Genomic DNA, 26,518 nt, shown 5'->3' with positions numbered 1-26,518 from the left:
CTCTCTCTCTCTCTCTCTCTGTTGGACCCTGTTGTTTTCCAAAGTAATTTATCTCCTAGTAAAGCATATTAGTACTTAGTCTTCACACATGTGTTAAATCTGGAGTTTCTTGTCTCATTTATGTGCTATCTGCAAGATATAAATACCATGAAATAGCCAAAACAGGGAAAAGGGACAGTCCATTAATTCGTTTAGTTCTGAACTTTCATTCAGGGACCTAGCATACTTCCAGGCTAAAAAGGAACAGAGTAGGCTGGGCGCGGTGGCTCATGCCTGTAATCCTAGTACTTTCAGAGGCTGAGGGAGGCAGATCACTTGAGGCCAGGAGTTCGAAACCAGCCTAGCCGATATGGAGAAACCCTGTCTCTATACTAAAAATACAAAAATTAGCCAGGCATGGTGGCGCATGCCGCAGTGAGCCGAGGTTGCACCACTGCACTCCAGCCTGGGTGACAGTGAGGTTCTGTCTCAAAACAAAACAAACAAACAAAAAAGTAACAGAGTAATAGCAATATTTGTATGCTCAGTGTTCAGATGGGATGTCTAGCTAAACATCAATGATTGTTCAAAAGATGCTCGGGGCACAGATGGTGGTACTATCCTAAATTCAGGAGAACAGAACCACAGGGATTTGCAAAGTGATATTAGAGGAAAACAGTTGGTTGACTTTACCAACACTTTCTATTAAAAGCGTGGTCATGTTTTAAGAGTTTATAAAGACGTTAAAGACACCTGGGCCACCTGTTTCTTCTGGCCACAGACAAGCTACTTGAAGTGGGCTCTACTGCTTTATGATAGAGGACAATGCTTTCCTCACTTTCCGCCCTCAGTAACTCTCCAATTTTAATTTCAACCTGCATTTCTGCCCATGCTGAGGACATGTAGGAATTCCTTGACTGCCAGCCTGAGGCGTGGCGTGGGGCACTTCAGGCTGCAGTCTGACTAAATTTGGCTCTGTGTTAATGCAGCCTGAGCCCTGAACCAGAGGTCTGGACACTAACTTTCATCTCCACCTGTGGAGCTTTAGTCTCTTAAATTGGCAGTCACCGTCCTCGTCAGCATAAAATCAGGGCTTGCAGGAGTTAAATCTGCTTGAAATTAACATCTGACACAACTTTAACAGAACAACCAAACCTGGTTAATCCAAATCACTTTGCAAACTCTGTATTTATTTGGATTAAAAAGCTTTAGATGAACAACAAAAAATGATACATACATGTTATAAGACTAGTTACCACGTAAACCTCAGATGATATGATACAGAAATTAGAATAAACCAAGTTTTAATCAGGTATGAAAACATTCAAGCTCAAAAGTCATCAACACCAATTTGGGGATTTTACAGAAATAGGTGCCCCTCTCAATTCTTCCTCATAGGAAGGGGAGAGTGGCTTAAAAAAACAACCAAAACAGTTAAAGGCTTTTTAAATCAGTTGGCTGACAAACATACTATTTTAAACCTATAGGTTCCCCTCTGTCCCCTGGTTCGCAATATAAACAATTCTTCTCCACAGGAACTTACATTTTGAAAACATTTAGGCATTATACTTTCTAAGCCACATTACTACAGTTCCTAAAACTTATGAAAAAAAGATGTATAGTTTACTTGTACTTTAAGTCAGAATTTTTTTTTTTTGGTTTTTCTTTTTTGAAGACGGCTGACCTCAAATCTTATATCCTAAATATTAATGGATATCTCCCAAGTTAATATACAGAAAAACATGATTCTAAAATAAATACATAGGCTTTTTAAAAAAAACTTAATTAGGGCCTGTCTAGTGGTGCCCTGGGCCAGTGCTGCACTGCTTTAGGGAAGCCCCTGGCTGGATCTATGTTTCCTGTAGCACCTCTAGGCACTGGGAAGGAGCCTGGAGGAGAGCTCTGGCTTCTAATGATCCACTTGACCCCCAGTGAAGAGTTTTTTTTAGAGGCTCCCCAAAGAAGTCTCATCCAGACTTTAAGGGAAATAAAATGAATGCATGAAATAAATAAATAATTTAACCACAACTAAATTTCATGTTCTTTGGTGTAATTCAAGGATGTCTAGAAACAAAAGAATCTGATTGCATTATACAGTCCATGATGATTCAGTTGCCCAAATAACCAGGAATTGAAGATTTATCTGACTCACTTTAACAATAAGGTATTGACACACTACTGCAATACATTTTTTTTAAATTCAATATTATTTAAAATACTTGATGCAAATTGAAATCCAGTGGTTGACTAAAGGCAATTAAGTTAAAGGGCCTCCTGTATTTAAAGTATCTAGATACAAGAGACTTTTTTCCATTCTACACTCTTTTGCCCTCATGATTTAATAAGTACAGTAATTAAACAACTGGGTACTGATTCATAGCAGATTAAAAGGAAAAAAGCATCCTCTGAGAGTGACTCTCTCAGCTTATAAACATCAGTGGAAGCTCTACCACAATGGCAATCACCCAGTTACTATAACGCAGGTTTCAAAAACATGCCGCCAAATGAAATAATGTTCCTACTGTCTGCCATCCTATGCTGCCTTCAAATGTTTATTATAGGGTCATATAAGAAAGACAGGGTCACCAAACCCAAGTGTTTGGGATCTGTAATGGTCTTTCTAGTGAGCATTTTATTAAATTATGATTCCCTTCTCCTGTCATTCAAAAGCACAAGCTAAATTTAAAAAATATTTTAGAAAGTATTAAATTTCTGGTTGAGAATTACAACAACATTGAAACTTAAAAGAAAAAAATACATCTGATAATGAGGAAATCAAGAATACTAAAACATACTTGTGAAAAATAAAGTAGAAGGCAATCAATCTACTCGTTCACAATTATGCTTCTTACACAGCTCATATCTAGTTACACACTCTCTTCCCCATGTTAGGTTAGGTGTTATGTTTAAAAATAAATCACCTCCATGCATACCTTAATGCTTTCTTCAAGATGAACTTCAATGTTTTTCAATGTAACAGGTTTAAAATGTTAAATCATCTGAAATTTATAGGCATAAATTGTGAATTCATTATAAATAGATCAAAATACCCTTAAACGTACCTGCCTAGACTAAACATACCTCAGCGTTGTGCACTTGTTCTGCAAAAATTACTGACACCATAGTCTAATTCACAGATGTCTAACTCAGCACAATCGAAAAAGTGCTTTTTCCCCTCCTGGTGTCCAGGAGGTACATTAGCTGCAGACAGATGCACAGCACTGATTACATATTTCTGTAGTGAGCCTCCGAGTTAATAGAGCAAATGTGCCGTGTCTATTAAACATCTAAAACCTAAATAACCACCTTTCAAAGAAAGCACTTCATTTGTAAGAAACAGCTTTTGCAGAAAGTGGCTTAAGATATTCAGGCACATGAAACAAACACAAGTATACTCCCCTCTCTAAGATGTAAACTAGGACAAACTTCACATTTCATTATCAATTTAAACTAATCTGTAAACTCTTGTGTGTGTGTTTTTTTTTCATTTTGTTCTTTTATATATATAAAAAAAACCCCAAACCAAAAAAAACAAAAACCCCAAGCCAAGACAAAACCTCTAATGGTTTCAGTTCCATGGCAACAAGTAAAAAGATAAAACTCCAAGTCTACATATACAACCAATTATGAAACTGGTTTTAAACGAAGGAAACATATGCAAAAAAATCTTTGTGTATTTGATAAAGTCAACTTAATATAACAAACAAATTGAAATAGCTTATTAAAAGTGTCCTTATATAAAAATGGCCTTGTGATGTACAGTAAAATGCAATAAAAATTATCCTCCTTTGTTCCTTCCCCCCACCCCCAGTAACTAAAATGGCTACTGTTCCACAACTCTTTATGCTTCTATATAAAAGAAACGTAATGATGTGATTAAACATTTTCTAGGTTGTATGCTTGGCGAATGTTGAGGGTGTCCCGGAGCATCAAATCTCGAAGGCGCCAGAGGGCATCTGCCATGGTGGTGTGGGCCCCTTTGCTTTTCAGCCAGTGAGAGGGTAGGCGGCTCTCCTGTTCTTTTGACAAATGGACGTCGCGTCTTCGAGCTGAAAATTAAAGTACAGAGAGACAGAAATTGGAATTGGAAGTTGGCAAAATTTCCCTCAATTCTAAGATCTGACAGACTTATTAAAACACAAAATATTGAATATTTATCAAATATTATGAATTTTAACTGCAGAATATTTCCAGGCACATTTCTTGTATCATTTTACTAGGCACTAAAAAATTTGATCATACATTTTTTTTTTTTTTTTGAGATAGGGTCTCACTCTGTTACCCTGGCTGGAGTGCAGTGGTGTGGTCTCAGCTCACTGCAACCTCTACCTCCTGGGTTCAAGCGATTCTTCTGCCTCAGGCTCTAGAGTAGCTGGGATTACAGGAATCTGCCACCATGCCTGGCTGATTTTTGTATTTTTAGTAGAGACAGGGTTTCACCATGTTGGCCAGGCTGGTCTCAAACTCCTGACCTCAGGTGATCCACGCACCTTGGCCTCCCAAAGTGCTGGGATTACAGGTTTGAGCCACCGTGCCCAGCCTGATCATTATTTTTTTTGTAGGCATCCCTTATATTTAATAATTACTTCAATGTTAACGAAAATTCCTAAAAAGGTAAACGTGAAGAAAGGGAAAACATACCTTCTACTCAAAAGAAATGAAATGAAATGAAATGCCCAAAGTTGGTTTAGAAATCAAGAACAATAGAAACTTCCAAACTTCTCTCCAGAAACTACACAAGTACTTCAGTACATACTGAAAATACACAAGTATGCTGAACTAAATGAATAACCTAAAAGGTTTCTAATATTTTTTTTTCCTTTTGCTAAACTGAGGTAAAATTGTTTTTTTTTCTTTTTTTTTTTTTAAGACAGAGTCTTATTCTGTCCCTCAGGCTGGAGTGCAGTGGTGTGATCTTGGCTCACTGCAACCTCCACCTTCCGGGTTGGGTTCCACTGATTCTTGTGCCTCAGCCTCCTAAGTAGCTGGGATTACAGGCGCCAGACACCACGCCCAGCTAATTTTTGCATTTTTAGTAGAGATGGGATTTCACCATGTTGGCCAGGCTGGTCTTGATCTCCTGACCTCAAGTGATCCACTCGCCTCAGCCTCCCAAAGTGCTGGGATTACAGGCATGAGCCACCGCTCCTGGCCCTCATCTGGCTAATTTTTAATTTTTTTGTAGAGACGGGGTCTTGCCATGTTGCCCAGGCTAGTCTCAAACTCATGAACTCAATCGATCTGTCCACTTCAGCCTCCCAAAGTGGGAGCCACTGTGCCTGGCCAATCATTTTTAATTTACCCAATGCATCTATACTAACGTACAAACGCCTGGAAAAAAAAAAAAAAAAAAGAGAATATACTTAAAAAGATGGCAGTGATGTTTATGAGAAAACTAGGCTTTGAAATTTGGCCAAAAAAACCCATTTTTAGGCAGGGCGCCATGACTCACGCCTATAATCCCAGCTCTTTGGGAGGCCGAGGTGAGTGGATCACCTGAGGTCAGGAGTTCAAGACCAGCCTGGCCAAAATGGTGAAACCCCATCTCTACTAAAAATAAAAAAATTAGCCGGGCGTGGTGGTGAGCACTTGTAATTCCAGCTGCTCAGGAGGCTAACGCACAAGAGTCGCTTGAACCTGGGGGTCGGAGGTTGCAGTGAGCCGAAATTGTAGCAGTGTACTCCAGCCTGGGTGACAGAGTGAGACTGTCTCAAAAATAAAAACAAAAAAAAAAAATCCAAAAAGCATTTTCAGGACAGGCACAGTGCCTCACGCCTGTAATCCCAGCACTTTGAGAGGCCGAGGTGGGTGGATCACTTGAGGTCAAGAGTTTGAGATTAGCATGGCCGATATGGTGAAACCTCACCTCTACTAAAAATATAAAAATTAGGTGAGGTGGCACGTGCCTGTAATCCCAGCTACTGGGGAGGCTGAGGCAGGAGAATCACTTGAACCTGGGAGGTGGAGATTGCAGTGAGCCAAGACCGTGCTACTGCACTCCAGCCAGGGCAACAGAGCGAGACCCTGTCTCAAAAACAAAACAAACCATTTTCAGTGTGTTATGTCAACACGCAAAGAAACTCCAAACCATTTATGAAATATATAATTTATTTTGATTGTATAACAAAAAGGGGTGTTTATTGTATGATATAATATGCTAACAGCAGTGAGACAGCTTTGAGGAAACATGTATTTCACAAAGGTTTATTTAGAAGGAATCTCCTTACCTGCCAGTGTCTGATCCCACTTGCTAATGCTGTTGGACTCGGCACTGAGTCCTTCAATATATTTCAGGTAGGCCTCTGAGTGAAGAAGCCGCTGGGTCTTTGGTGGGGGAGCTACAAACATGGGTGTTGTTGGCTGCTGTATGACAGGGGGTCCAGCTGGATGTGGGCCGGGATATGGAGGTGGTGCTTGCTGCCCTGGAGGCCCCAAAACTCCCACCTGAAAGAGTACAGGACCACATGGTGAGGCAGAAAGAGACTGCACATGTTCTGAGAAGGAGGATAACTCGAATTCTGTCAAGTCCTAGAAAATCAAACTGGGAAGCTCACCTGTTGTCCATATGGACTTCCACCTGGTGCTGGAGTCCCTACCATAGGGGCCACTCCTTGGTTCATCACACCTATAATTCAGAATGCAATGGCACAGTTAGAGGCTCTGGGTTGAAATGACTGAAAAACTACTGTCTGATAAGAAATTATGCCATTCATAATTCAAACTTATGTACCTCTGCCCTTGAATCTTTGTAGCTAGGAATCCTAAGCACCCCAACAGGATTTGAAGAGAAAGTTGTTTTGTTTCTAGGTACTTAAAGTATACTACTAGAACAATCTGTCAGATGTATATCAATTATGGCTTAGAAATGATTTGAACCTTGCATAAAATTCTAGTATTTCTCTAGGTAAGCTATTGTCAGAATATACCTCTACATTCAAGAATATACCTCTACATTTCTTCTGACAACACATTCTCCTGCAACTGAAGCCTGTATTTAATTTCAGCAGAAATGGCACTGGAATCAGGCTCAGCAGTAGGCAATGTGCTAGGACAGTAGGGACACAAGGGAAGAGGCTGTGGAAGTGTATAGTTAAATGAGCTTTGCGAAGGTTGAAGGCACAGCCTTGCAATCTCCTCCCAGACCATTAGGAGCTGGTTCTAACTGGAGTCACTAGTGCTGGCAGAGAAAGAACATTTCCATCTGATAGAGTAACACTCTGAAAAGGAATCATCTGAAGTGAAGTAACCTTGTTGCTATCACTTTATATGCAAAATGACAAAGGAACAGAAAGACTTTATGACCCTACTAGATTTGTACTATGTCCCTGATAGTAATTTTGTAAGCTTCCCTCAGTGAATGCTCACGAGCAATTGTTGTCTCACAGGCACAGCTGATAATAATGAGATGTCCTAAATTTAGAGTCAGAGGCTCTTTTGATTTCAGGGTGCATATCTGCTATTCTGATAAAATACAGAAATAGGCAAGGGAGCCAGTTCATTAAAAACAAATAAATAATCCTAAAACTGTGGTGAACTGTTCTTGAAAACTTAAACAAATCCTGCTGGCTGTGTAGAACAATCGAGAGGAGGTAACTTCATAGTGTATAGTCCCTTCGGATTAAAAATCGTGATATTCTGTCCAGGCAGGAGCAGCTCCTCATTCTAAAGTTCAGAACTGTTTCATGAATTTGCATGTCATCCTTGCCCCATGCTCTTCTCCATATTGTTCCAATTTTAGTGTATGTGCTGCTGAAGCGAGCACCAAGGTTCAGAATTGTTAAATGCCACTTCCAGGAAGCGTAAGAGAGCCTCTTATTTGTTAGAAAATAACAAGTAAAAAAGCTTCTGTTTAAAAAGCAGAGAGTTTTATATTCCAAGTACCCAGATGTCCACCCGGATCACCAAAGTAGGATCCTGATGATTATTCGTGAATGAATGAAGAGGTTGTGGTGGGTAAGCTGGTGCTCCAGCAATATATTATTAACTTCTGTGTCCATCACCTCCTGTGCCCAGGACACTCACCCACCTTAGACTCCACAACACGGTGTGGCTCCCTAAACTGTGTAAATCATTGCTTTGCAGGGCAGCACAAACAAATCAGCAAACTCTTCTGCTTCCTCTATTGACAAATGCCATGCCGGGGCAGCTGGTGAGAATGTGAGCTGAGTCACCAGAAGAGCTCAATGAATCCCCTGCTCCTCTAAGCCTGCTCAGACATGTGCATTCGTAGGCACTAATAGGGGGACTTCCCTGACTCCTTGCTTCTTTTTTTTTTTATTTAAGTAAAATAGATACGGGGTTTCACCATGTTGCCCACTGGTCTTGAACTCCTGAGCTCAAAGCAATCCTCCCACTTCAGCCTCAAAAAGTGTCCGGTCATGCCTCCTCAATTCTTTTTTTTTTGAGACGGAGTCTCGCTCTGTCGCCCAGGCTGGAGTGCAGTGGCTGGATCTCAGCTCACTGCAAGCTCCGCCTCCTGGGTTTACGCCATTCTCCTGCCTCAGCCTCCCGAGTAGCTGGGACTACAGGCGCCCGCCACCTCGCCCGGCTAGTTTTTTTTTTTTTTTTTTTTGTATTTTTTAGTAGAGATGGGGTTTCACGGTGTTAGCCAGGATGGTCTCGATCTCCTGACCTCGTGATCCGCCCATCTCGGCCGCCCAAAGTGCTGGGATTACAGGCTTGAGCCACCGCGCCCGGCCATGCCTCCTCAATTCTAAGCAGGTGTGTTGGGCTTCCCTCAAATTGAATTTAGAATTTCAGGAAGGGGGAAAGGAAGACAGCTATGTCCCAACACCCACCAAAAGACATCTGCAACCTAGAGGGTACTGGTGTTAGACATGGCTCCCACTAAGTGCACCTAGAAGGTGTCAACTCCAGCCTGGTCTTACTGGCTCAGTGATACCCTGTGTCAAGGTGAGAGGGCAAAAAATTAAGGCCAAGTCTACCTGCTGCGTGGGAACATTTACCTTATGACTGACTCCTGCTGCAACAGCAATTCACACAGTCGACTGTTTTCATATGAAGCACCTAACCCTACAAACACTTCCTCCTCTGGGAATACCTGGAGCAAATGCTTCTGTGGAATTACGGCTATATTCTAAGCAACACTCACAAAGAGTGTGGCTGGAGGTTCCAGACCAGGCCACCAAGTTTGCTCACCCTGCACACTGCTGGGTGCATGATCCAAAGCATCATTTGGTACCCTGCAAAACCCTATCACTGGTAGGTCCAACACTGGTACAGGCAAATTTAACAAGTTTCCACCCACATTTTACCATCTGGGTTGGGCCCTTAGCTGATGTTTTAGGTAATGGACCAAATGCTTTCTGAGTCTTCCAAAGGTCACATTCCCTCCATCCAGATTACTAGCTAAGAGTTCTTTTGCAGATGATGGCAATTAATATGGGAACATGTGATTTTCCTTTCATTCAGGTTTTCTTTAAAATAATCTTTCAACTTGCTAATTCACATTTTAAAGTGAAAATGAATATAGCTATTTCTGGAATCCATTTATATATTTCTATGTAAAAGAACTTCTAAGCTTCTGTTGACAGACAAACCAATATCTACAGCTGGGGGGTAGGCTAGGCTGTTCTTTAATGTCAGGCTTTTTTTTTTTTTTTTTTGAGACAGGGTCTCACTCTGTCGTTCAGGCTGGAGTGCAGTGGTGCGATCACCACTCACTGTAGCCTCAGTCTCCCCAGGCTCAGGTAATTCTCCCACCTCAGCCTCCTGAGTAGCTGGGACTACAGGCACATGCACCACACCTGGCTAATTTTTCCCTTTTTTTTTTTTGAGACGGAGTCTTATTGTCGCTCAGGCTGGAGTGTAGTGGTGCAATCTCGGCTTACTGCAACATCTGCCTCCCGGGTTCAAGTGATTCTTCTGCCTCAGCCTCTCGAGTAGCTGGGACTACAGGCGCCCCCCAACCACACCCAGCTACTTTTGTATTTTTAGTAGAGACAGGGTTTCACCATACTAGTCAGGCTCGTCTCAAAATCCTGATCTCAAGTGATCCGCCCACCTTGGCCTCCCAAAGTGCTGGGATTACAAGCATGAACCACCATGCCCGGCCTAACACCTGGCTAATTTTTATAGAGATGAGGTCTCACCAGGTTGCCCAGGCTGGTCTTGAACTCCTGGGCTCAAGTGATCCACCTTCCTCACTATCTGAAAGTGCTGGGATTACAGGCATGAGCCACTACACCCAGCATGTCATGCCTCTTAGGGAACTTACATACAGAAAACTATTTCAGTGAAAATTCATTGCCTCCCTGCTTTTTGTTCCTAAGGCAGACTGAGTGAAAGATTTCTGAAGAGTTCTACATTAGCAGCTCTGCAATCCCCTTAGAAAGGCTGCTTGAGGAGCCTGGAAGGAGATGGAACAATACTCTATACCCTGTGAGATAAGAATTGCACCAGAGGGAGAAATGCAACTCAGGGTCAAAAAGTGCTTTTATATGTTACTCTGAACTAGCAATTTGGGAAACTTCATTCACTGATAAGAGGGCACAGCCTTTTAGGCTGTCTGGCTTTTCAAGGACATGTCAAATTAGTTGAGTGGTTATCAATAGAGTATGCCTCTTGTCCCTTGGTTTGCTGAGTCTGGCCTCCACCATGTGTCCTGTGCTGCTGCCAGCAGCCAGGTGCACAAGGGCACAAGTGCTGGGCCACCTGCTCAATGCACAGGACATGCCCTGCTGCTGACACCCTTGGGATTCTCAGGGAGGGGAGGCCTGGCCACAGTGGGTCCCGGGTGCCTCCTGGAACAACTGGTTGAAAGAGGAAAAAGAGAATATGAAGATGTGATTAATGAGTGAATGAGGATGAAGTTCTTACCCGGTGGTGGGATGCCCGGGAGGCCAGGCACACCTGGCGGAAGATGGTGGGGTGGAGGCCCCCCAGGGTGAAGTGGCTGCATGCTGCCCATGCTAACAAGGCCATCAACTGGGCCCTGCAAAGGTGGAAGGCCTGGCGGATAGCCACCCATCATGCCTTGAAGGACACAACAAATTTCAGACATGCATCATTAACATGCAACATGAGCTAAGTAATAACAACTATCCCTCACATGCACTACCAATGAATAAAGCACCCTTAGTATTGCATGATATAACAGCAATTAGTGCAATTATTTTGTTGCAATAAAGAACAAAATAAAAAGTTACAAATATGAGACCCAACATTTTGGGATGAATTAGTACTTAGTACACTATTATTTGTAGTTATTTTCCCTGGGGTAAATATGCTGCACGTTTTCAGTTAAATAATAGTAAAGAGTTCTAGTAACAGCCTTCCCAAGGTCATAATTATTGCAAGCTGTTCAAACAGTGTGACCAGTTCTGCTGACTGCAATTCTAACTGAACAGTATGAACCCCATCATTCCACTCTGCCCACACTCATATGCCTATCATGGGTACACATGAGGGGAAATAGGAATGGAGGGAAATGAGGCGCATAGTCCTGATCACAAAGCATGGTTCTCCAGCTTGGGGGCAGGAATTGTTTAAGACTTCTACATCTACTCCTCCTTTCTAGCCTTACCATTGCTGGTAAGAATGGATTGTGCTTGGGCTTGAGCTGGGGAACAGCTTCTAAGAACCATCACAGTAAATGATATTTCATTCTTTAGATCTAAAAATGTGATAAAGATAAAACCTAAACCCTCCCAAGCCAACCAAGCCCAGGTCACTCAGGAGCCTACACACAGACTTTACGGAGGAATGGCTGGAGAATCAGGCTCTGCTGATACCAGAAAATGCCAAATGCCATCAGTCTCCAAGCTCAAATGTCCTCATATAAACCTTAACAGGGAGCATTTTAATTTGAGGTACACAATTTCTGTGAACAGAGGCTTTTATTCCTTTATTTTCAAACCGTACCTACACATGACAAAATATTTTCCACTGGCTAGAGAAGAGTTTCAGCAAACAAGTATTTTTGGCAGAAGGAATAAATTTAAGAAAAAAATTCAAAATGTCAAGGACTCACCTATCAAAAGACCTTTAAAACCACATGGCATTTTTTTTAAAACAAGAAAAACAACTTGACTTTTCTGGGATTTGTAATGATCATGATGAACAAGAACACAAAGCTCCCCCCAAAAAGGAATCACCTTTGGTCACAGCTTCTTGCAAAGGGAGGGTTGAGGGACTGGTGCCAAACCTCATTTTTATAAAATACTCTTTGTAGAGGGACTCTGTCAAACAGAGGAAAACTTCAGATTCTGAGAATTTTACTCTTGGACTTTCCCTGAAGATTTCAAAGATATTTATTTATAAAAGTTTGGTCTTTTAAGGCTATGAAATTACTAAAAATTCTGAGATCAATTCACCCTGCTTCACTAGTCATACCTAAGCTGACTGACAAACTTAAAATTACATAAACCAAATTACAAAAATTTGAATAATAATCTCTCTATAATAAGATTATGAGTTTTCATTTCTTTTTAAATGAAGAGTTCGGAGAGTAAAAACTACTTTTGAACAGACACCATCATCTTAATTAAACATGAAGAGATCCAATGCTACCAATCTTTTAACCACACCACCAGTTATAGCTTTTAGGGTTAAGTAAGTGGGAAATTTAAGGATGTTAAGAGGCTTTGCTTTCAATTACAAAAGCCCATCTGAACGCAGCCTTCACGGGCTGTGGTTGAAGAAATTATTAAGAACTGAAAGACATGACACTTGTCTTCATTAAACTGTACTTTGGCATTTATTATCCCAGTCACATGTGTTCAAATGAGCTTCAATGCTTGTAAGCAAAGCTGGTCTCAAGACAGCAACAAGGCTAATAAGTAAGACTCAGGCCCTAAGAAACCTGTAAAACCATGAAAAGTCACCCTCTTAGCTGCAGGGTTCCCCCTGAGGACCAAAGAGTGGTTACTGTAGAAAATGCTTGCTTTTCACTCCCAGGGCCCAGAAGTCTAGACAGCACACCCTAAATAATGGAGCAGGGGCTTTCTAGAGGGACAACCTTCCTCATCCATAGAGTTCTATAATGTTCTTCCCCAACAGGGAGCTAAAATGCTGCAGCTGCTGTTTTTTTTTTTTTTTTAATTGTTTTTAGCTGTTTGTATTTATTTTGTTAATGTGTCCCTGGGTTTTGAAGTCAAGGGCACAGTGCCACAACGTCACACATCGAACAGAACAAAACAGGATGTCAGTGAGGGAATTCTAACTTTCAAAGTCCCCATGTTCAAGGCCTGATTTCTAAAAACCTCTGGAACCCCATTAACCAAAATGGGCCATGGAATAGAGCAGGCGATTATGAGATTTGTTAGATCAACATCAGTTACACTGAAAGTACTGAAAGCCATGATTCAGATGTGCTTTGGCGAGTGCAACTGCTGAGTTCAGCGACAGTGCATTTGAGAAGTTGCCATCACAAAAGTTAGGAGCGACAATGGAAAAGTTGTCCTATGCTACTCCTCCTTAAAAAGCAAAAACGAAACAGCAAAAACAGCATTCCAACAAGCCTGCCTTGAACAACACTATCTTGGACTTCCTGTGAAAGAGGTCAGACTGCTTGCTTAAGAAGAAACACAGGTGGCTTGTACAGACCTCACCAGGATTGGAGAGATCTCAAAGAAGGGTCCCGAGAAGTGGTCTGCAGGCTTCTCATTGGAGACATGTCAGACAAAGATATTCAATTCAAGAAGAGTCAAATTTGCTATGGCTACCAGAACCAGAGACAACACACACAAGCAAACCACATTCATCATTTTCTTTTTCTTTTTCTTTTTTTTTTTAAATATGTGACTGGGATACTAACAGAAAATGCAGTTTAATGTAATTAAATAGAAAAGCATTACAGAGTGGGCACAATGAATTGAATAAGGACTTTGTATTCTATTTAGCAGTCATGCACATTGGTGACCAAGAAAGGATTTACAATTCATTGTCAAAAAATCCTTTTAAATGGTCAGTCTTTTAAGGATGGCTGCAGCAGAACAAGGCAAACTGAATACTGGAATGAGACGGGAAAATCAACACCACCTAAAGACTGGTTTTGTGTTTTCTCTTGGGAGTCCCTCTAGAACAGAATTCAGGGTCTATTTTCATATTTTCTGCTATAGTGCTCTATCAAGAGCAGTCTGGGGTGGAGAACATCACCAGACCATGCCCATAGCCAGGGAAGAGCTGCTCCCTACCAATTACCAGGGCTGGGCCCAGGGCCCATTTCTGGGGCAGAAGGGAGGCATTGCCCGTATGGGAAAGGCAATATAGGACAACATGGATGACTTCAAACTTTGAATCTGTCATGAGAAAAGGCAATAGACTGTGGCCTACTCCTTATTGGAGAAAAAAAAAATGAAGGAATTTCTTAAAGTGGAAAAAAATGGTCTTAGCTCCTGTTTTTACCTGCAACAGGTGTCAACTGCTGATTGAGCATCCCCATTGGTGTTGGTGGTGGCACCACCCCCATGAGAGCCCCCACAGGGGTGCCTGCTCGGGGAGAAGCACTCGGCTGCTGTTGCTGTGCTGCTCGCTCTCTCTCCTGCTGCTCAGCAACTTTAGCTGCCCGCTCTGTAAAGGCATTTCAGATTTTCAATTCTGTTTTTAACCCAGGAATTCAAAATACCATCCATTGCATTCAACAGGACTAGTAAAAACACAGGCAACAGTTCTGTCTCAATGGAAGGAACAGTAGATGACTAGTCTCAACACAGGAGGAGTCGGGCCGATTTCACTCGGTAACCTAGAGTCCAGCTTTCCTATCCCATCTTGAGAACTGGTCTGCAAAGATTTCAAGAATGTTAAGACTGCAACACACATTCAGAAAGCACAGGTTTTATGTAAACACGTCACCAGCATAACCACCATGGTTAATCTCACGAGGCACCCTGAAGATGAGAAGCGCTACCATTATTCTAGTATTAATAGCATTACAGATTATTTATAATTTCAACATGAAGCAATTCCATGGCCCATTATAATTTTTGGTACAATTGTTACTTACTATATATATTTCCTGATTCTTTGTACCCAATTTTACTTAGATTTGAGGACTCATGATGAGTGTCATGGGGTTTAGCAGCTGAAGAAAATTAACTCTGTAAGGGAAAAGTAGCTGACTGCCTCCTTCAGAAGGATTTAGGGAAACAACTAATTTCTACATTCTAATGAAGCAAAGAAGTCATGTTTAATAAACCCCAAAGGAAAAAAATGCATTATACTTCAGGCTACAATCATCAGAAGCAGAGAATTATATATACGCGTATGTAGCAATGGACAATGTACTGAAAGAACCAGGTTTCCTGAAGCTGAGCACTTCAATACTGACCATAAACCACCCTAAGTCAATGAAAATTCCAGAGCCCCTCTTATTTCATTCAAAATGCAAAAAGAGCATTTGCTGTGGCAGTTCTGGGCCATAGAATACATCCTGCTACCTCCCCACTCCCGGCCCTGAGCTACTTTGTTTGCATCTCCAGAGCCGGGAGCTCCAGTGATCATGTTTCCAGTCTTTTTGGGAGCTAGCAAACTGAACCCCTACTGAAGAACTCCTGAAATGTTGTATTTCCAAAGCTCCCACCATACAGGGTTTCTTGTCTCACCATTCATAAATAGAAGATCCCCCCACTCATCACATAGGCAAATGGAGGCTGGGAGACAGGCAGTCACTTGTCCAAGGATATAGAGAGAACCAGCAACCTATGGCCCTAACTCCTGATATCACACTCCAACTGCCACACATAAACCCTCCAACATGGAACTCAACACCACTGATTTGAGGAGGGGGAAAATGGCTCAAGGTCATATAGCTTTACAGAGAATCAAGAAGCTACAGCTCCAGTCCTCCTTTAAGAATATGAAAGTCAAGCAATCAAAGGCCTCTTGGCTGTGACAGAGTTGCCTGCATAGCCTTATCATCACTAAGACTGTCCTAGTTTACAGACCCTTTGTACAACGAGTATGAGAGAAGAAGGCCATTTGAACAAACTATTTACTTGAGATAGCAGTAAAAAAAAAAAAAAAATCGACCTAGAGTCCCACTTCAAATTCTACTATTTTCATTATACAAGTGACACAGTAAAGTGGGAAAGCAAAAAAATGAAATGGAAAAAAATAATAATAATAAGACCTATGGATTGAATATTGGACTGGCTACCCAAACTCCAAACTTTGGGTTTTGAATTCAACGAGAGAAAACATCAAAAGTTCAGATTTTATGTCTCAGGTAGATGCTGCTGAGTCATATAACTCCCCACTCACTAGGTTCTCACTCACTTTCAGACTCCTCTTTGAATTTGGAAGAATGTTCCAGACGCCATCACCTCTCCCTGTCTTCAGTCCTACTCCAGTGTTTTTACCTTCACAGTGTCTTCAGGTATCTCTCTCCTGCTCACACTCTAAATAACCAGTCACCCAGCACTGGCTTCATTTGCCTTGCTGCTGCTGCTGCTGCTGTGTTGCTCGTTCAGCAATATCCATGTGAGTTTAATTTCCAACACTCCTCCAGCTCAGTGGTATAGTAGGTCTTAACTTTCAATTAGGTCAGAAATATCAAAGCTCCACAAAGTTCTAGGTTCTTATGGAACTGACTAGCGTTTTTCAAAGAATATTCTGCAAAATATTAGTTCTTTAGGATATTCATAGGTACTACATAAATACCTAGTCAAATTTCAGAAAACGCCAGATAATATAAAACAGGTTATTTACCGGCGGTCTTAAAGTCTTTAATATGGGAATATGCGTGTTGTATGAAAGGAGTGAAGGTGAGCACTCCCCTTGATAAGGATAGAAGAGGGCCTCGGGCCTGACAACACACATACAGGAATATGCACCATAAGTTTCCACGAGAGAGAGTCTGGAATGCTTCTCAAACTGGTTTTGCCACAGAATGTTTTCTGGCTAAACATCTTGCAGGATTAGGATTCTCTGCAGAAGATTCTTGGATAAGCCTGTCAGATAATTTCATAGTAATCAATCAATTATAATAAATGATTTTTTTTTAAAGAAGTTTCTTTGGAGACTTCATAAATTTTAATAAAAGGGGTAACCTAAATAATTAATTTATGTTTGTCAGAAAATAACAGAACTGCACCACCTAAGAAGAGTAGTGGTTGACCATTGTAGAGAGGAGCTCTAAACTGGCAAAATGAACCAATATATAAAATTCCAGAAGGAAAAAGTACAGCTCAAAGGGCAATAGTACTGCCTAATCTAATGTTTACTACTAATTTCTTTACTAAATCCATGTCTGATATTAAAAACAAAAACAAAAACCCAACAACAAAAAACAAAAAGTCTCAAGTATTTGTCTCTAAATGGCTAAGAACCACCAAATTCTTGAATGACAGCTCATTGCCCAAAGTGATTTAATTAGAATAAAAGGAAAATAAAGGCAGTTGAGCTTTACAAAAAAGACCCAAATACCTTAGACGTAGCTATGAATACAGACACAGTATAGGCCAGGACCGACCTAGGAAACCAAGCACTTTGGCAAAGACTCAGCCTGAAGTTTAAATATATGGCTTACCAAGAGCTGTAACAGAAGATCACTGATTTTAAGAGGCCCTTTGCAGATGAATTTTAATTAAAATTATATTTAACATCATTGTGCAATCATTCCCTAGCTCAACATGTGTGCTTACAGGGCTCAATGAAAGAAAAAAATCATGCAATTTTTAGTAGCAAAATATTTTGGAGAAATTTGCAGGGGAAAATACAACACCAGGATCAGAGGCCAAGTCAGGGGCAGTGCTCTGCTCAGTCAGGACAAGGCTGGCATCTAAAATGGCTGGGTGCCATTTAGAACAGTCCCCAAAATAAAGTTCATGTGCAAGTGGTAAGAACGAGAGTAAAACCTGTCTGCACGCGTGCATTCCTGAAACACCCCCTTGCTTTGAAAGACAGTTGTGCCTAGGCTCTATTTACCTTCATATTCTGCTTTCTTGGCTGTCTCAAGATTTCTCCATTCTGTCCCCACAAGGCGGCTGAGCTCCCCGAAAGAGTAGTCTGGGTGTTGGGCCTTAATCACAGCCCTCATCTCACTGCTGAACAGGATGTAGCCACTCATGTTGATTTTCCGTTTGGAGCCTTCCTTCTTTGCACTGCCTTTGGCAGACTTTGGGGTAGACTGTAAGACAGAAAGGTCTTATGGTGCATCAAAACATTACATTTGGTTAACTGCTCAAAATCTCAGAAGCCAGCTGGCTCACGTCTGTAATCCCAGCCCTTTGTGAGGCTGAGGCGGGCGGATCATGAGGTCAAGAGATCGAGACCATCCTGGCTAACACAGTGAAACCCCGTGTCTACTAAAAAAAAATACAAAAAGTTAGCCGGGCGTGGTGGCAGGTGCCTGTAGTCCCAGCTACTCAGGAGGCTGAGGCAGGAGAATGGCGTGAACCGGGGAGGCGGAGCTTGCAGTGAGCTGAGACCGTGCCACTGTACTTAAATTTCAGAAGCCAGGAACATGTGATTCAACAGATACTGCTTTATTGACATGTTTGGTTCACAGCTGGCTATTTTCTTGGTCAAAACGCACCTCTTCCTTACCTATTACCATGTAAGAAATAAATGAAAGTTTCGCTGAATTCCATGGCTGCAATCTGTAATGGTGACCTCACAATTAAGTCTTGAGAAAATTCTTTTTTTTTTTTTGATATAGGGTCTTGCTCTGTCACCACGCCGGAGTACAGTGGTGCAATCATAGCTCACTGAAGCCTTGATCTACCAGGCTCAAGTGATTCTCCTGCCTCAGCCTGCTGAGTAGCTGGGACTACAGGTGTGCATCACCATGCCTGACTAATTTTTTTTTTTTTTTTTTTGAGACGGAGTCTCGCTCTGTCGCCCAGACTGGAGTGCAGTGGCCGGATCTCAGCTCACTGCAAGCTCCGTCTCCCAGGTTTACGCCATTCTCCTGCCTCAGCCTCCCGAGTAGCTGGGACTACAGGCACCCGCCACCTTGCCTGGCTAGTTTTTTTTGTATTTTTTAGTAGAGACGGGGTTTCACCATGTTAGCCAGGATGGTCTCGATCTCCTGACCTCATGATCCACCTGTCTCGGCCTCCCAAAGTGCTGGGATTACAGGCTTGAGCCACCGCGCCCAGCCTACTAATTTTAAAAATTTTTAGCAGAGATGAGATTTCACTATGTTGCCCAATCTGGTCTTGAACTCCTGAGCTCAAATGATCCTCCTGCCTTGGCCTCCCAAAGTGCTGGGATTATAGACATGAGCCACCATGCCTGGCCAAGTCTTGTAAAAATTCTGAATGAGAAAAAAATAAACCAACAGACATCACCTCAACCAAAAGATAAGGTCCTACATAAGGAGAGATTAAAAAGACATGGGTAATAAAAGCTAAAGACAAACAGGGTGATGTTGCTCCTTATTGCTTTTCTTCAGCACAAGGAAGAGTCTTCTAACTAAGCCTGCCATTAAAATAGCTACGAAATTTTAAAGATATTAATTTTAAATTAATGGTATTAATATAATTATTAATGGGATAATGACATAATTTTTGTCAATTAAAAATAAATGAGTAAATCATGGCACTGACAAATTAAAAACTGTTCCTTGCTGTAGAATTCTAAGTTAAAGCTCACATATGGAGGGGCTGGATGTCACTTTACTTTGGTTTTGAGTCTGCTACAAACCAAAAGTGGTAATAAGACAAGTAACAGGAACTTGTCACCTTCACCTGTGGGGGTGTGTAGGGCATGAGGTCCAGCTCACTGGCCAGGGGGGTCTGAAGTTGAGGTAGAGAAGGAGGTTCAATGACCTCACTATCTTCTTCACCCATCTCTTCAATATCATCATCTCCACCTTCTAACTCGGCAAATTTAGCTTCTAGCAACTGGATCTTCTTTTCCAACAAAGGTGATGGCTCCTTCTGAGGAACAATTGGTTTTCTGAAAAAAGTGACATAAAAAACCTAAAATCACCTAATGCCCCTCCAGAATGAGCCGGAAAGCAGTGTTCCACCTTAACAACTACAAGTGACTTCTTGCAATCTGCAATATATGCTCTAAAGTCAGCATGGAAAGACTTTAAATGTGTGTTTATGAAATTACTTCTACTTAGAGATGTTTGTTTTTAAATAATTATACTGAATATCCACAAAAGCATTGTGTCCAAAGTTGGGATCTAGTTGCCTATATATAGCAAAAAGAGTTTTCATAATCTGTGGAACTGAGAAATCTCCTAACAGACAGGATATAAACCAGAACTAAGTGTTTCTGCCTCATTCCACAATTACTGGAGTCTACGCCAAGGGCACTATTAGAGCAGCTACCAGGTCCCAGCAGATTATGAAGTCTTTCCTTTAATCTTTAACTGAATAAAGATTTTCTATTTGAAATATTTGCTACTCTAGTTTAAGATCTAATAAAAAATTAAAAACACTAGACTACACTATATTGGTATCAGTTAATGGAAGTGCTCTTTTTTCCTTAGGTTTTCAAGCTTTACCTGAAGTAGTAAATTTCATCATCTACCACTTTAGCAGAGAGTGAAAACCTCTTCAATCCTTTGAATTTCTTCATCTGCTTGTCACTCTCATTGTAGCGGCTCTCACAAAGCAGAATGTCATTTTCTGGTATTTCAGTTGGCCTGCAGGAGAGGAAGTCCTTGAATGACAACACAGCACACTTTCCTGAAAGAGAAAATTAGGAAGAAATTAAAGGAGTAAACTGTGGTCATAGTTAATAATTGTTTTATTATTTTTGGATGAATACATTCATATAATTAAAAATTTAAAAGATATGAAAGGCATGGTGGCTTACACCTGTAATCCCAGCACTTTGAGAGGCTGAGGTGGGCAGATCTCTTGAGCTCAGGAGTTTGAGACCAGCCTGGGCAACAGAGTGAGAACCCCAACTTCTACAAAAAATCCAAAAAATTAGCCGGGTGTGGTGGTGCATGCCTGTAGTCCCAGCTACTTGGGAGGCTGAGGTGGGAATCATCTGAGTCAGGGAAGTCTGAGTGTGAGGCTACCGTGAGCTGTGATTGCACTACTGCACTCCAGCCTGGGTGATAGAGTGACACCCTATGTCAAGAAAGAAAGAAAAAAAAAGATATAAAACGATATGTATTGGCATAAGGATAGAATATACAGGTCAACAGAATAGAACTGAAAGTGTAGAAATAAACCAATATAATAGGGCTTTTATGGGCAAGTGATTTTTAATAAGGGTTCCAAGACAATTCAATGGGAGAAAGAATACTCTTTTCAACAGATGGTACGGTAACAGGACAAGTAGATTTCCACTTCTGCACATGAATGCAGTTGAATTCCTACCTCCTATCATATATAAAAATTAATTTGGCCAGGTGCAGTGGCTCATGCCTGTAATCCCAGTACTTTGGAGAAGTTCAGGCAGGCGAATCATGACGTCAAGAGATCGAGACCATCCTGGCCAACATGATGAAACCCCTGTCTCTACTAAAAATACAAAAATTAGCTGGGCGTGGTGGCGTGCACCTGTAGTCCCAGCTACTCAGGAGGCTGAGGCAGGAAAATCGCTTGAACCTGGGAGGCGCAGGTTGCAGAGAGTTAAGATGACGCCACTGCACTCAAGCCTGAGCGAAGGAGCGAGACTCCGTTTAAAAAAAAAAAAAAATTTAATTCAAAATGGGCTGGGTGCAGTGGCTCACGTCTGTAATCCCAGCCCTTTGGGAGGCCAAGGCGGGTGGATCACCTGAGGTCAGGAGTTCGAGACCAGCCTGACCAACATGATGAAACTTCGTCTCTACTAAAAACACAAAAAAATTAGCTGGGCGTGGTGGTGCAATCCTGTAAGCCCAGCTACTCGGGAGGTTAAGGCAGGAGAATTGCTTGAACCCGGGAGGCAGAGGCTGCAGTGAGCCAAGAGCACCCCACTGCACTCCAGCCTGGGCAACAGAGCGAGACTCAGTCACACACCAAAAAAAAAAAAAAAAAAAAAAAAAAAAGGGTTTTATCAAAATTAAGAACTTCTGTGCTCCAAAGGATACTACAAAAAAAGTAAACAGATAAGCCATAGAAGAAAATATTTGCAAATCATATATCTAGTAAGAGTCTAGTATATAGAATATATATTTCTACAACTCAACATTAAGACAAATACATAATGCAATTTAAAGATGTGCAAAAGATATAAATTGACATGCCTCTAAAAAAAGACATACAAATGTCCAATAGGCACATGAAACAATGCTTAACATCATTCATCATCAGGGAAATGCAAATCAAAACGGCAATGAAATACTACTTCACACCCCATTAAGATGCCTGTATTAAAAAAAAACCCAAAACAGAAAATAACAAGTGGTGGCAAGGATGTGAAGAAAATGGAACCCTTATATCTTGGTGGGACTGTAAAATGGTGCAGCTGCTGTGGAAAATAGTTAGGCAGTTGCTCCAAAAAGTTAAACACTGAGTTACCATAAGACCTAGCAATTCTATTTCTAGGTATATATCTAAAAGAAATCAGAGGATCAAATACTTGTACACCACTGATAAGAGCAGTTTTACTCACAATAGCTAAAATGTGAAAACAACCTACATGTCCATTAACAGATGTAGTATACATATAATGGAATATACAGCCTTAGGAATAAAATTCTGATATACGGTATAACGTGGATAAGCCTTGAAAACATTATGCTAAATATGCCAGATACAAAGGGACAAATATTGCATGATTCCACTTACATGCAGTATCTAGAATAGGCAAAATTCATGAACAAAAAGTAGAACAGAGATTCCTAGGGCCAGGGGGAAGGGGAAAATAAAGAGCTGTTTAACGGGCACAAAGTTTTTATTTGGGACAATGAAAAAAATTCTAGAAATGAACAGTGGCGATGGCTGTACAGTATTGTCAATGGACTTAAAGCCACTGAACTGTGTATTTAAAAATAGTTAAGGCTGGGCGTGGTAATCCTAGCACTTTGGGAGGCCAAGGTGGGCAGATCACCTGAGGTCAGGAGTTTGAGACCAGCACCACCAACATGGCGAAACCCTGTCTCTACTAAAAATACAAAAATTAGCCAGGCGTGGTGGCATGCACCTGTAATCCCAGTTACTCAGGAGGCTGAGGCAGGAGAATCACTTGAACCTGGGAGGCAGAAGTTGCGGGCAGCCGAGACTGTGCCACTGACTCCAGCCTGGGTGACAGAGAAAGACTCCGTCTCCAAAAAAAAAAAAAAAAAAAGCCGCTGACTCCAGCCTGGGTGGCAAAGACTCCTTCTCAAAAAAAAAAAAAAAAAAAGTTAAAATGATGAATTTTGTGACATATATAAAACAATAAAAAACTTCCATAAATGGCAGCATATTACTTAAAACTGTTTTGCACCTGAATTTTGTCACAAAATAATATGTCTTGGAGATCACGGCTTGTATGAATGTACCAAGTTTATTCAACTAGTTCCCTGTTGATGGATATCTATATGTTGTTTCCCAATGTTTGCTCTTCTGCTGATGCTAAACAATGCTGAAATAAGTAATTTAAGACATATCAATTTGCACATAGGTGAATACATCTGAAGCTAAATTTCTAGAAGTATAAAAGCTGAGTCAAAGGGTATGTATACACTTTTTAAATTTTTGTAAGTATTATCAAATTGCCTTCCATAAAGGGTGCCCTAATTCACAGACTACCACAAAGTAGGTAGACACCATTTCCTCATGCTGTTGTCAACTAGTGAGAAACGTTTTCTGTATCTTTGACAATTTGATACGTAATCTGAAAAAAAAAAGAAGAAAAAGAAAGGAAAAAAAATATCTGGGTAGCTTTAACTGGCATTTCTCTAATGGCTGAGGTTGGGTATATTTTCTTTTCTTTTTTTTTTTGATCTCAGCTCACCGCAGCCTCTGCCTCCCGGGTTCAAGCAATTATCCTGCCTCAGCCTCCCGAGTAGCTGGGATTACAGGCGTGTGCCACCATGACCGGCTAATTTTTTTTTTTTTTTTTTAGTAGAAATGGGGTTTCACCGTGTTGGCCAGGCTGGTCTCGAACTCCTGATCTCAGGTGATCCGCCTCCCAAAGTGCTGGGATTACAGGCGTGAGCCACCGTGCCCAGCCGGGTATATTTTCATTTGTTTAAGAATCACTGGTAGTTTCTTTTTTTTTTTTTAAGATGGAGTCTCGCTCTGTCACTCAGGCTGGAGCGCAGTGGTGCGATTCTGGCTCACTGCAACCTCTGCCTCAGTCTCCCGAGTAGCTGGGACTACAGATGCCTACCAACATGTCCAGCTAATTTTTGTAGTTTTAGTACAGACAAGGTTTCACCATGCTGGCCAGGCTGGTCTCCAAATCCTGACCTCAAGTGATCCGCCCACCTTGGCCTCCCAAAGTGCTGGCATTATAGGCGTGAGTCATCACACTGGGCCCTAGTAATTTATTTCTGCTCTCCCTTATCTTCTTTGTCCATTTTCCTGCTGGATGTTGATCTTCATCTAATTGCTTTATAGGAGCTCTTCATCTACAAGGAAAATCAGATCTTTATCTATGATAAACATTGCAAATATTTTCTCAAGATTGTCATTTTTGTTTTTGCCAGTTTTGGTCGTATAGATATTTTCCATTTTTATATAGTTGAATTTACCAGTATTTTATTGTATGAGTTCTGGCTTTTATGTCAGAGATTAACAAAATTTCTTTCCCATGGTTTCTTTTGGTATATTTGTTAATTTTATGTTTATTTAAATTTATAATTCATCTGGGAATCTATCTTGAAGTTAAGATGTGGGATATGGCTACAATTTTATTTTTCCAAGTGGTTACTGAATTTCCAAACACCATTTAGAGAAAAATACATCTTTCCCCACTTATCTGATATGCCACTTTTACCATATATTATATTTGCTAAACTTTCTATTTTGTTCAAATAACCTGTTTACTCATATATAGTTTTAATTGTTATAGTGCTAAAGGTTTTAATATCTGGTAAGGACAGATCCCCTTTCACTATACTTTTCAGAATTTTCCTGAGTTTTTCTGTTTTTGAGACAGGGTCTCACTTTGTTGCCCAGCCTGGAGTGCAGTGGTAAGATGACAGCTGCTCACTGCAGCCTCAATCTCCCTGGCTCAAGTGATCCGCACACCTCAGCCCCCCACCCCGGGTAGTTGCGACTACAGGCAAGTGCTACTTAGCTAATTTTTGTACTTTTTGTAGAAATCGGGTTTTGCCATCTTGCCCAGGCTGGTCTCAAACTCCTAGGCTCAAGTGATCCACCCACCTCGGCCTCCCAAAGTGCTGGGATTGATAACAGGAGTGAGCCACTGTGCCCGATCCTAAGTTTCTTTAAAAAAAAAAAAAAAAAAAAAATATATATATATATATATTTGAGATGGAGTCTTGCTCTGTCGCCCAGGCCGAGTGCGGTGGCGCGATCTCGGCTCACTGCAAGCTCTGTCTCCCAGGTTCACGCCATTCTCCTGCCTCAGCCTCCCAAGAAGCTGGGACTACAGGTGCCCACCACCACGCCCTGCTAATTTTTTGTATTTTTAATAGAGACAGGGCTTCACCATGTTATTGAGGATGGTCATGATCTCCTGACCTTGTGATCCGCCTGCCTCGGCCTCCCAAAGTGCTGGCATTACAGGCATGAGCCACCGCGCCTGGCCTTCAATATGATTTTTAAAATGAGTTCATGTAGTATCAACTTCCTCACAAGCAAATTCCCACTGGCATATCTAATGGGATCATATTAAAGATTAATTTAGGGAGGATGGACATCTTTATGACGTTGAAACCTATCTAGGCCTATGGTATTACTTTGCAATTTGTTCAAGCATTCGTTCAATAACATTTTAAAAGTTTTTTCATACAGATGTGGCATATATCTTGTTAAGTTTATCTAAGGTATTTTATCTTACTAGTACTGAATCTTTTAAGATAATAGATTTGTTATTTATTTATATTCAATCATCTTACTTCTCTTACTGTTTGCCATGATTTCTTAGTTGATGCTCTTGATTTTTCACCTCCTTACTTTTCTTATTTTAGACTTCTGTTTCTTCTAACTCCACTGGCTAATACCTCTAGAACAATGTTAAGTAAGTGTGATAAGGACATCCCTATTTTGTTTCTTTTCTTTTTTTTTTTTCTGAGGCAGAGTCTTGCTCTGTTGCTAGGCTGCAGTGTAGTGCCTCAACCTTGGCTCACTGCAACCTCCACCTCCCGAGTTCAAGTGATTCTCTTGCTTCAGCCTCCCCAGTAGCTGGGGTTAAAGGCACCCGCCACCACACCCAGCTAATTTTTATATTTTTAGTAGAGATGGAGTTTCACCGTGTTGACCAGGCTGGTCTCGAATTCCTGACCTCAGGTGATCCGCCCACCTTGGCCTTTCAAAGTGCTGGGATTACAGGTATGAGCCATCACACCCAGCCAGAACATCCCTAGTTTGCTCTTGACCTTAACAGGAATGTTCATAGCTAACAACTTATTAAATACGTACGTGGGCTGGGCGCGGTGACTCAAGCCTGTAATCCCAGCACTCTGGGAGGCCGAGACTGGCGGATCACGAGGCCAGGAGATCGAGACCATCCTGGGGAACACGGTGAAACCCCGTCTCTACTAAAAAATACAAAAAACTAGCCGGGC

At 41.3% G+C, this 26,518-nt stretch overlaps 1 protein-coding gene across 1 annotated transcript in view; it reads right to left on the bottom strand.

Moving 5' to 3' along the window:
- Positions 1–1,138: 1,138 nt before the first annotated feature.
- The window catches only part of PBRM1 (polybromo 1), a 171,494-nt gene continuing 146,114 nt past the window's right edge, over positions 1,139–26,518 (bottom strand). The window contains exons 27-34 of the mRNA XM_011986209.1: positions 20,402–20,585; positions 19,632–19,842; positions 17,866–18,067; positions 14,347–14,511; positions 10,819–10,974; positions 6,534–6,604; positions 6,207–6,423; positions 1,139–4,028 (exon numbers count right to left, since the gene is read on the bottom strand). Coding sequence (XP_011841599.1) covers positions 3,856–4,028; positions 6,207–6,423; positions 6,534–6,604; positions 10,819–10,974; positions 14,347–14,511; positions 17,866–18,067; positions 19,632–19,842; positions 20,402–20,585 — 1,379 coding nt within the window. The 3' untranslated portion in view covers positions 1,139–3,855. The remainder of the gene's footprint in view (positions 4,029–6,206; positions 6,424–6,533; positions 6,605–10,818; positions 10,975–14,346; positions 14,512–17,865; positions 18,068–19,631; positions 19,843–20,401; positions 20,586–26,518) is intronic.

The sequence above is a fragment of the Mandrillus leucophaeus genome, unplaced genomic scaffold (genome assembly GCF_000951045.1).
Source record: "Mandrillus leucophaeus isolate KB7577 unplaced genomic scaffold, Mleu.le_1.0 Scaffold296, whole genome shotgun sequence".
Lineage (NCBI taxonomy): Eukaryota > Metazoa > Chordata > Mammalia > Primates > Cercopithecidae > Mandrillus > Mandrillus leucophaeus.
Note: the sequence above shows the minus strand (reverse complement) of the source record. Positions and strands in the feature narration are given on the sequence as shown.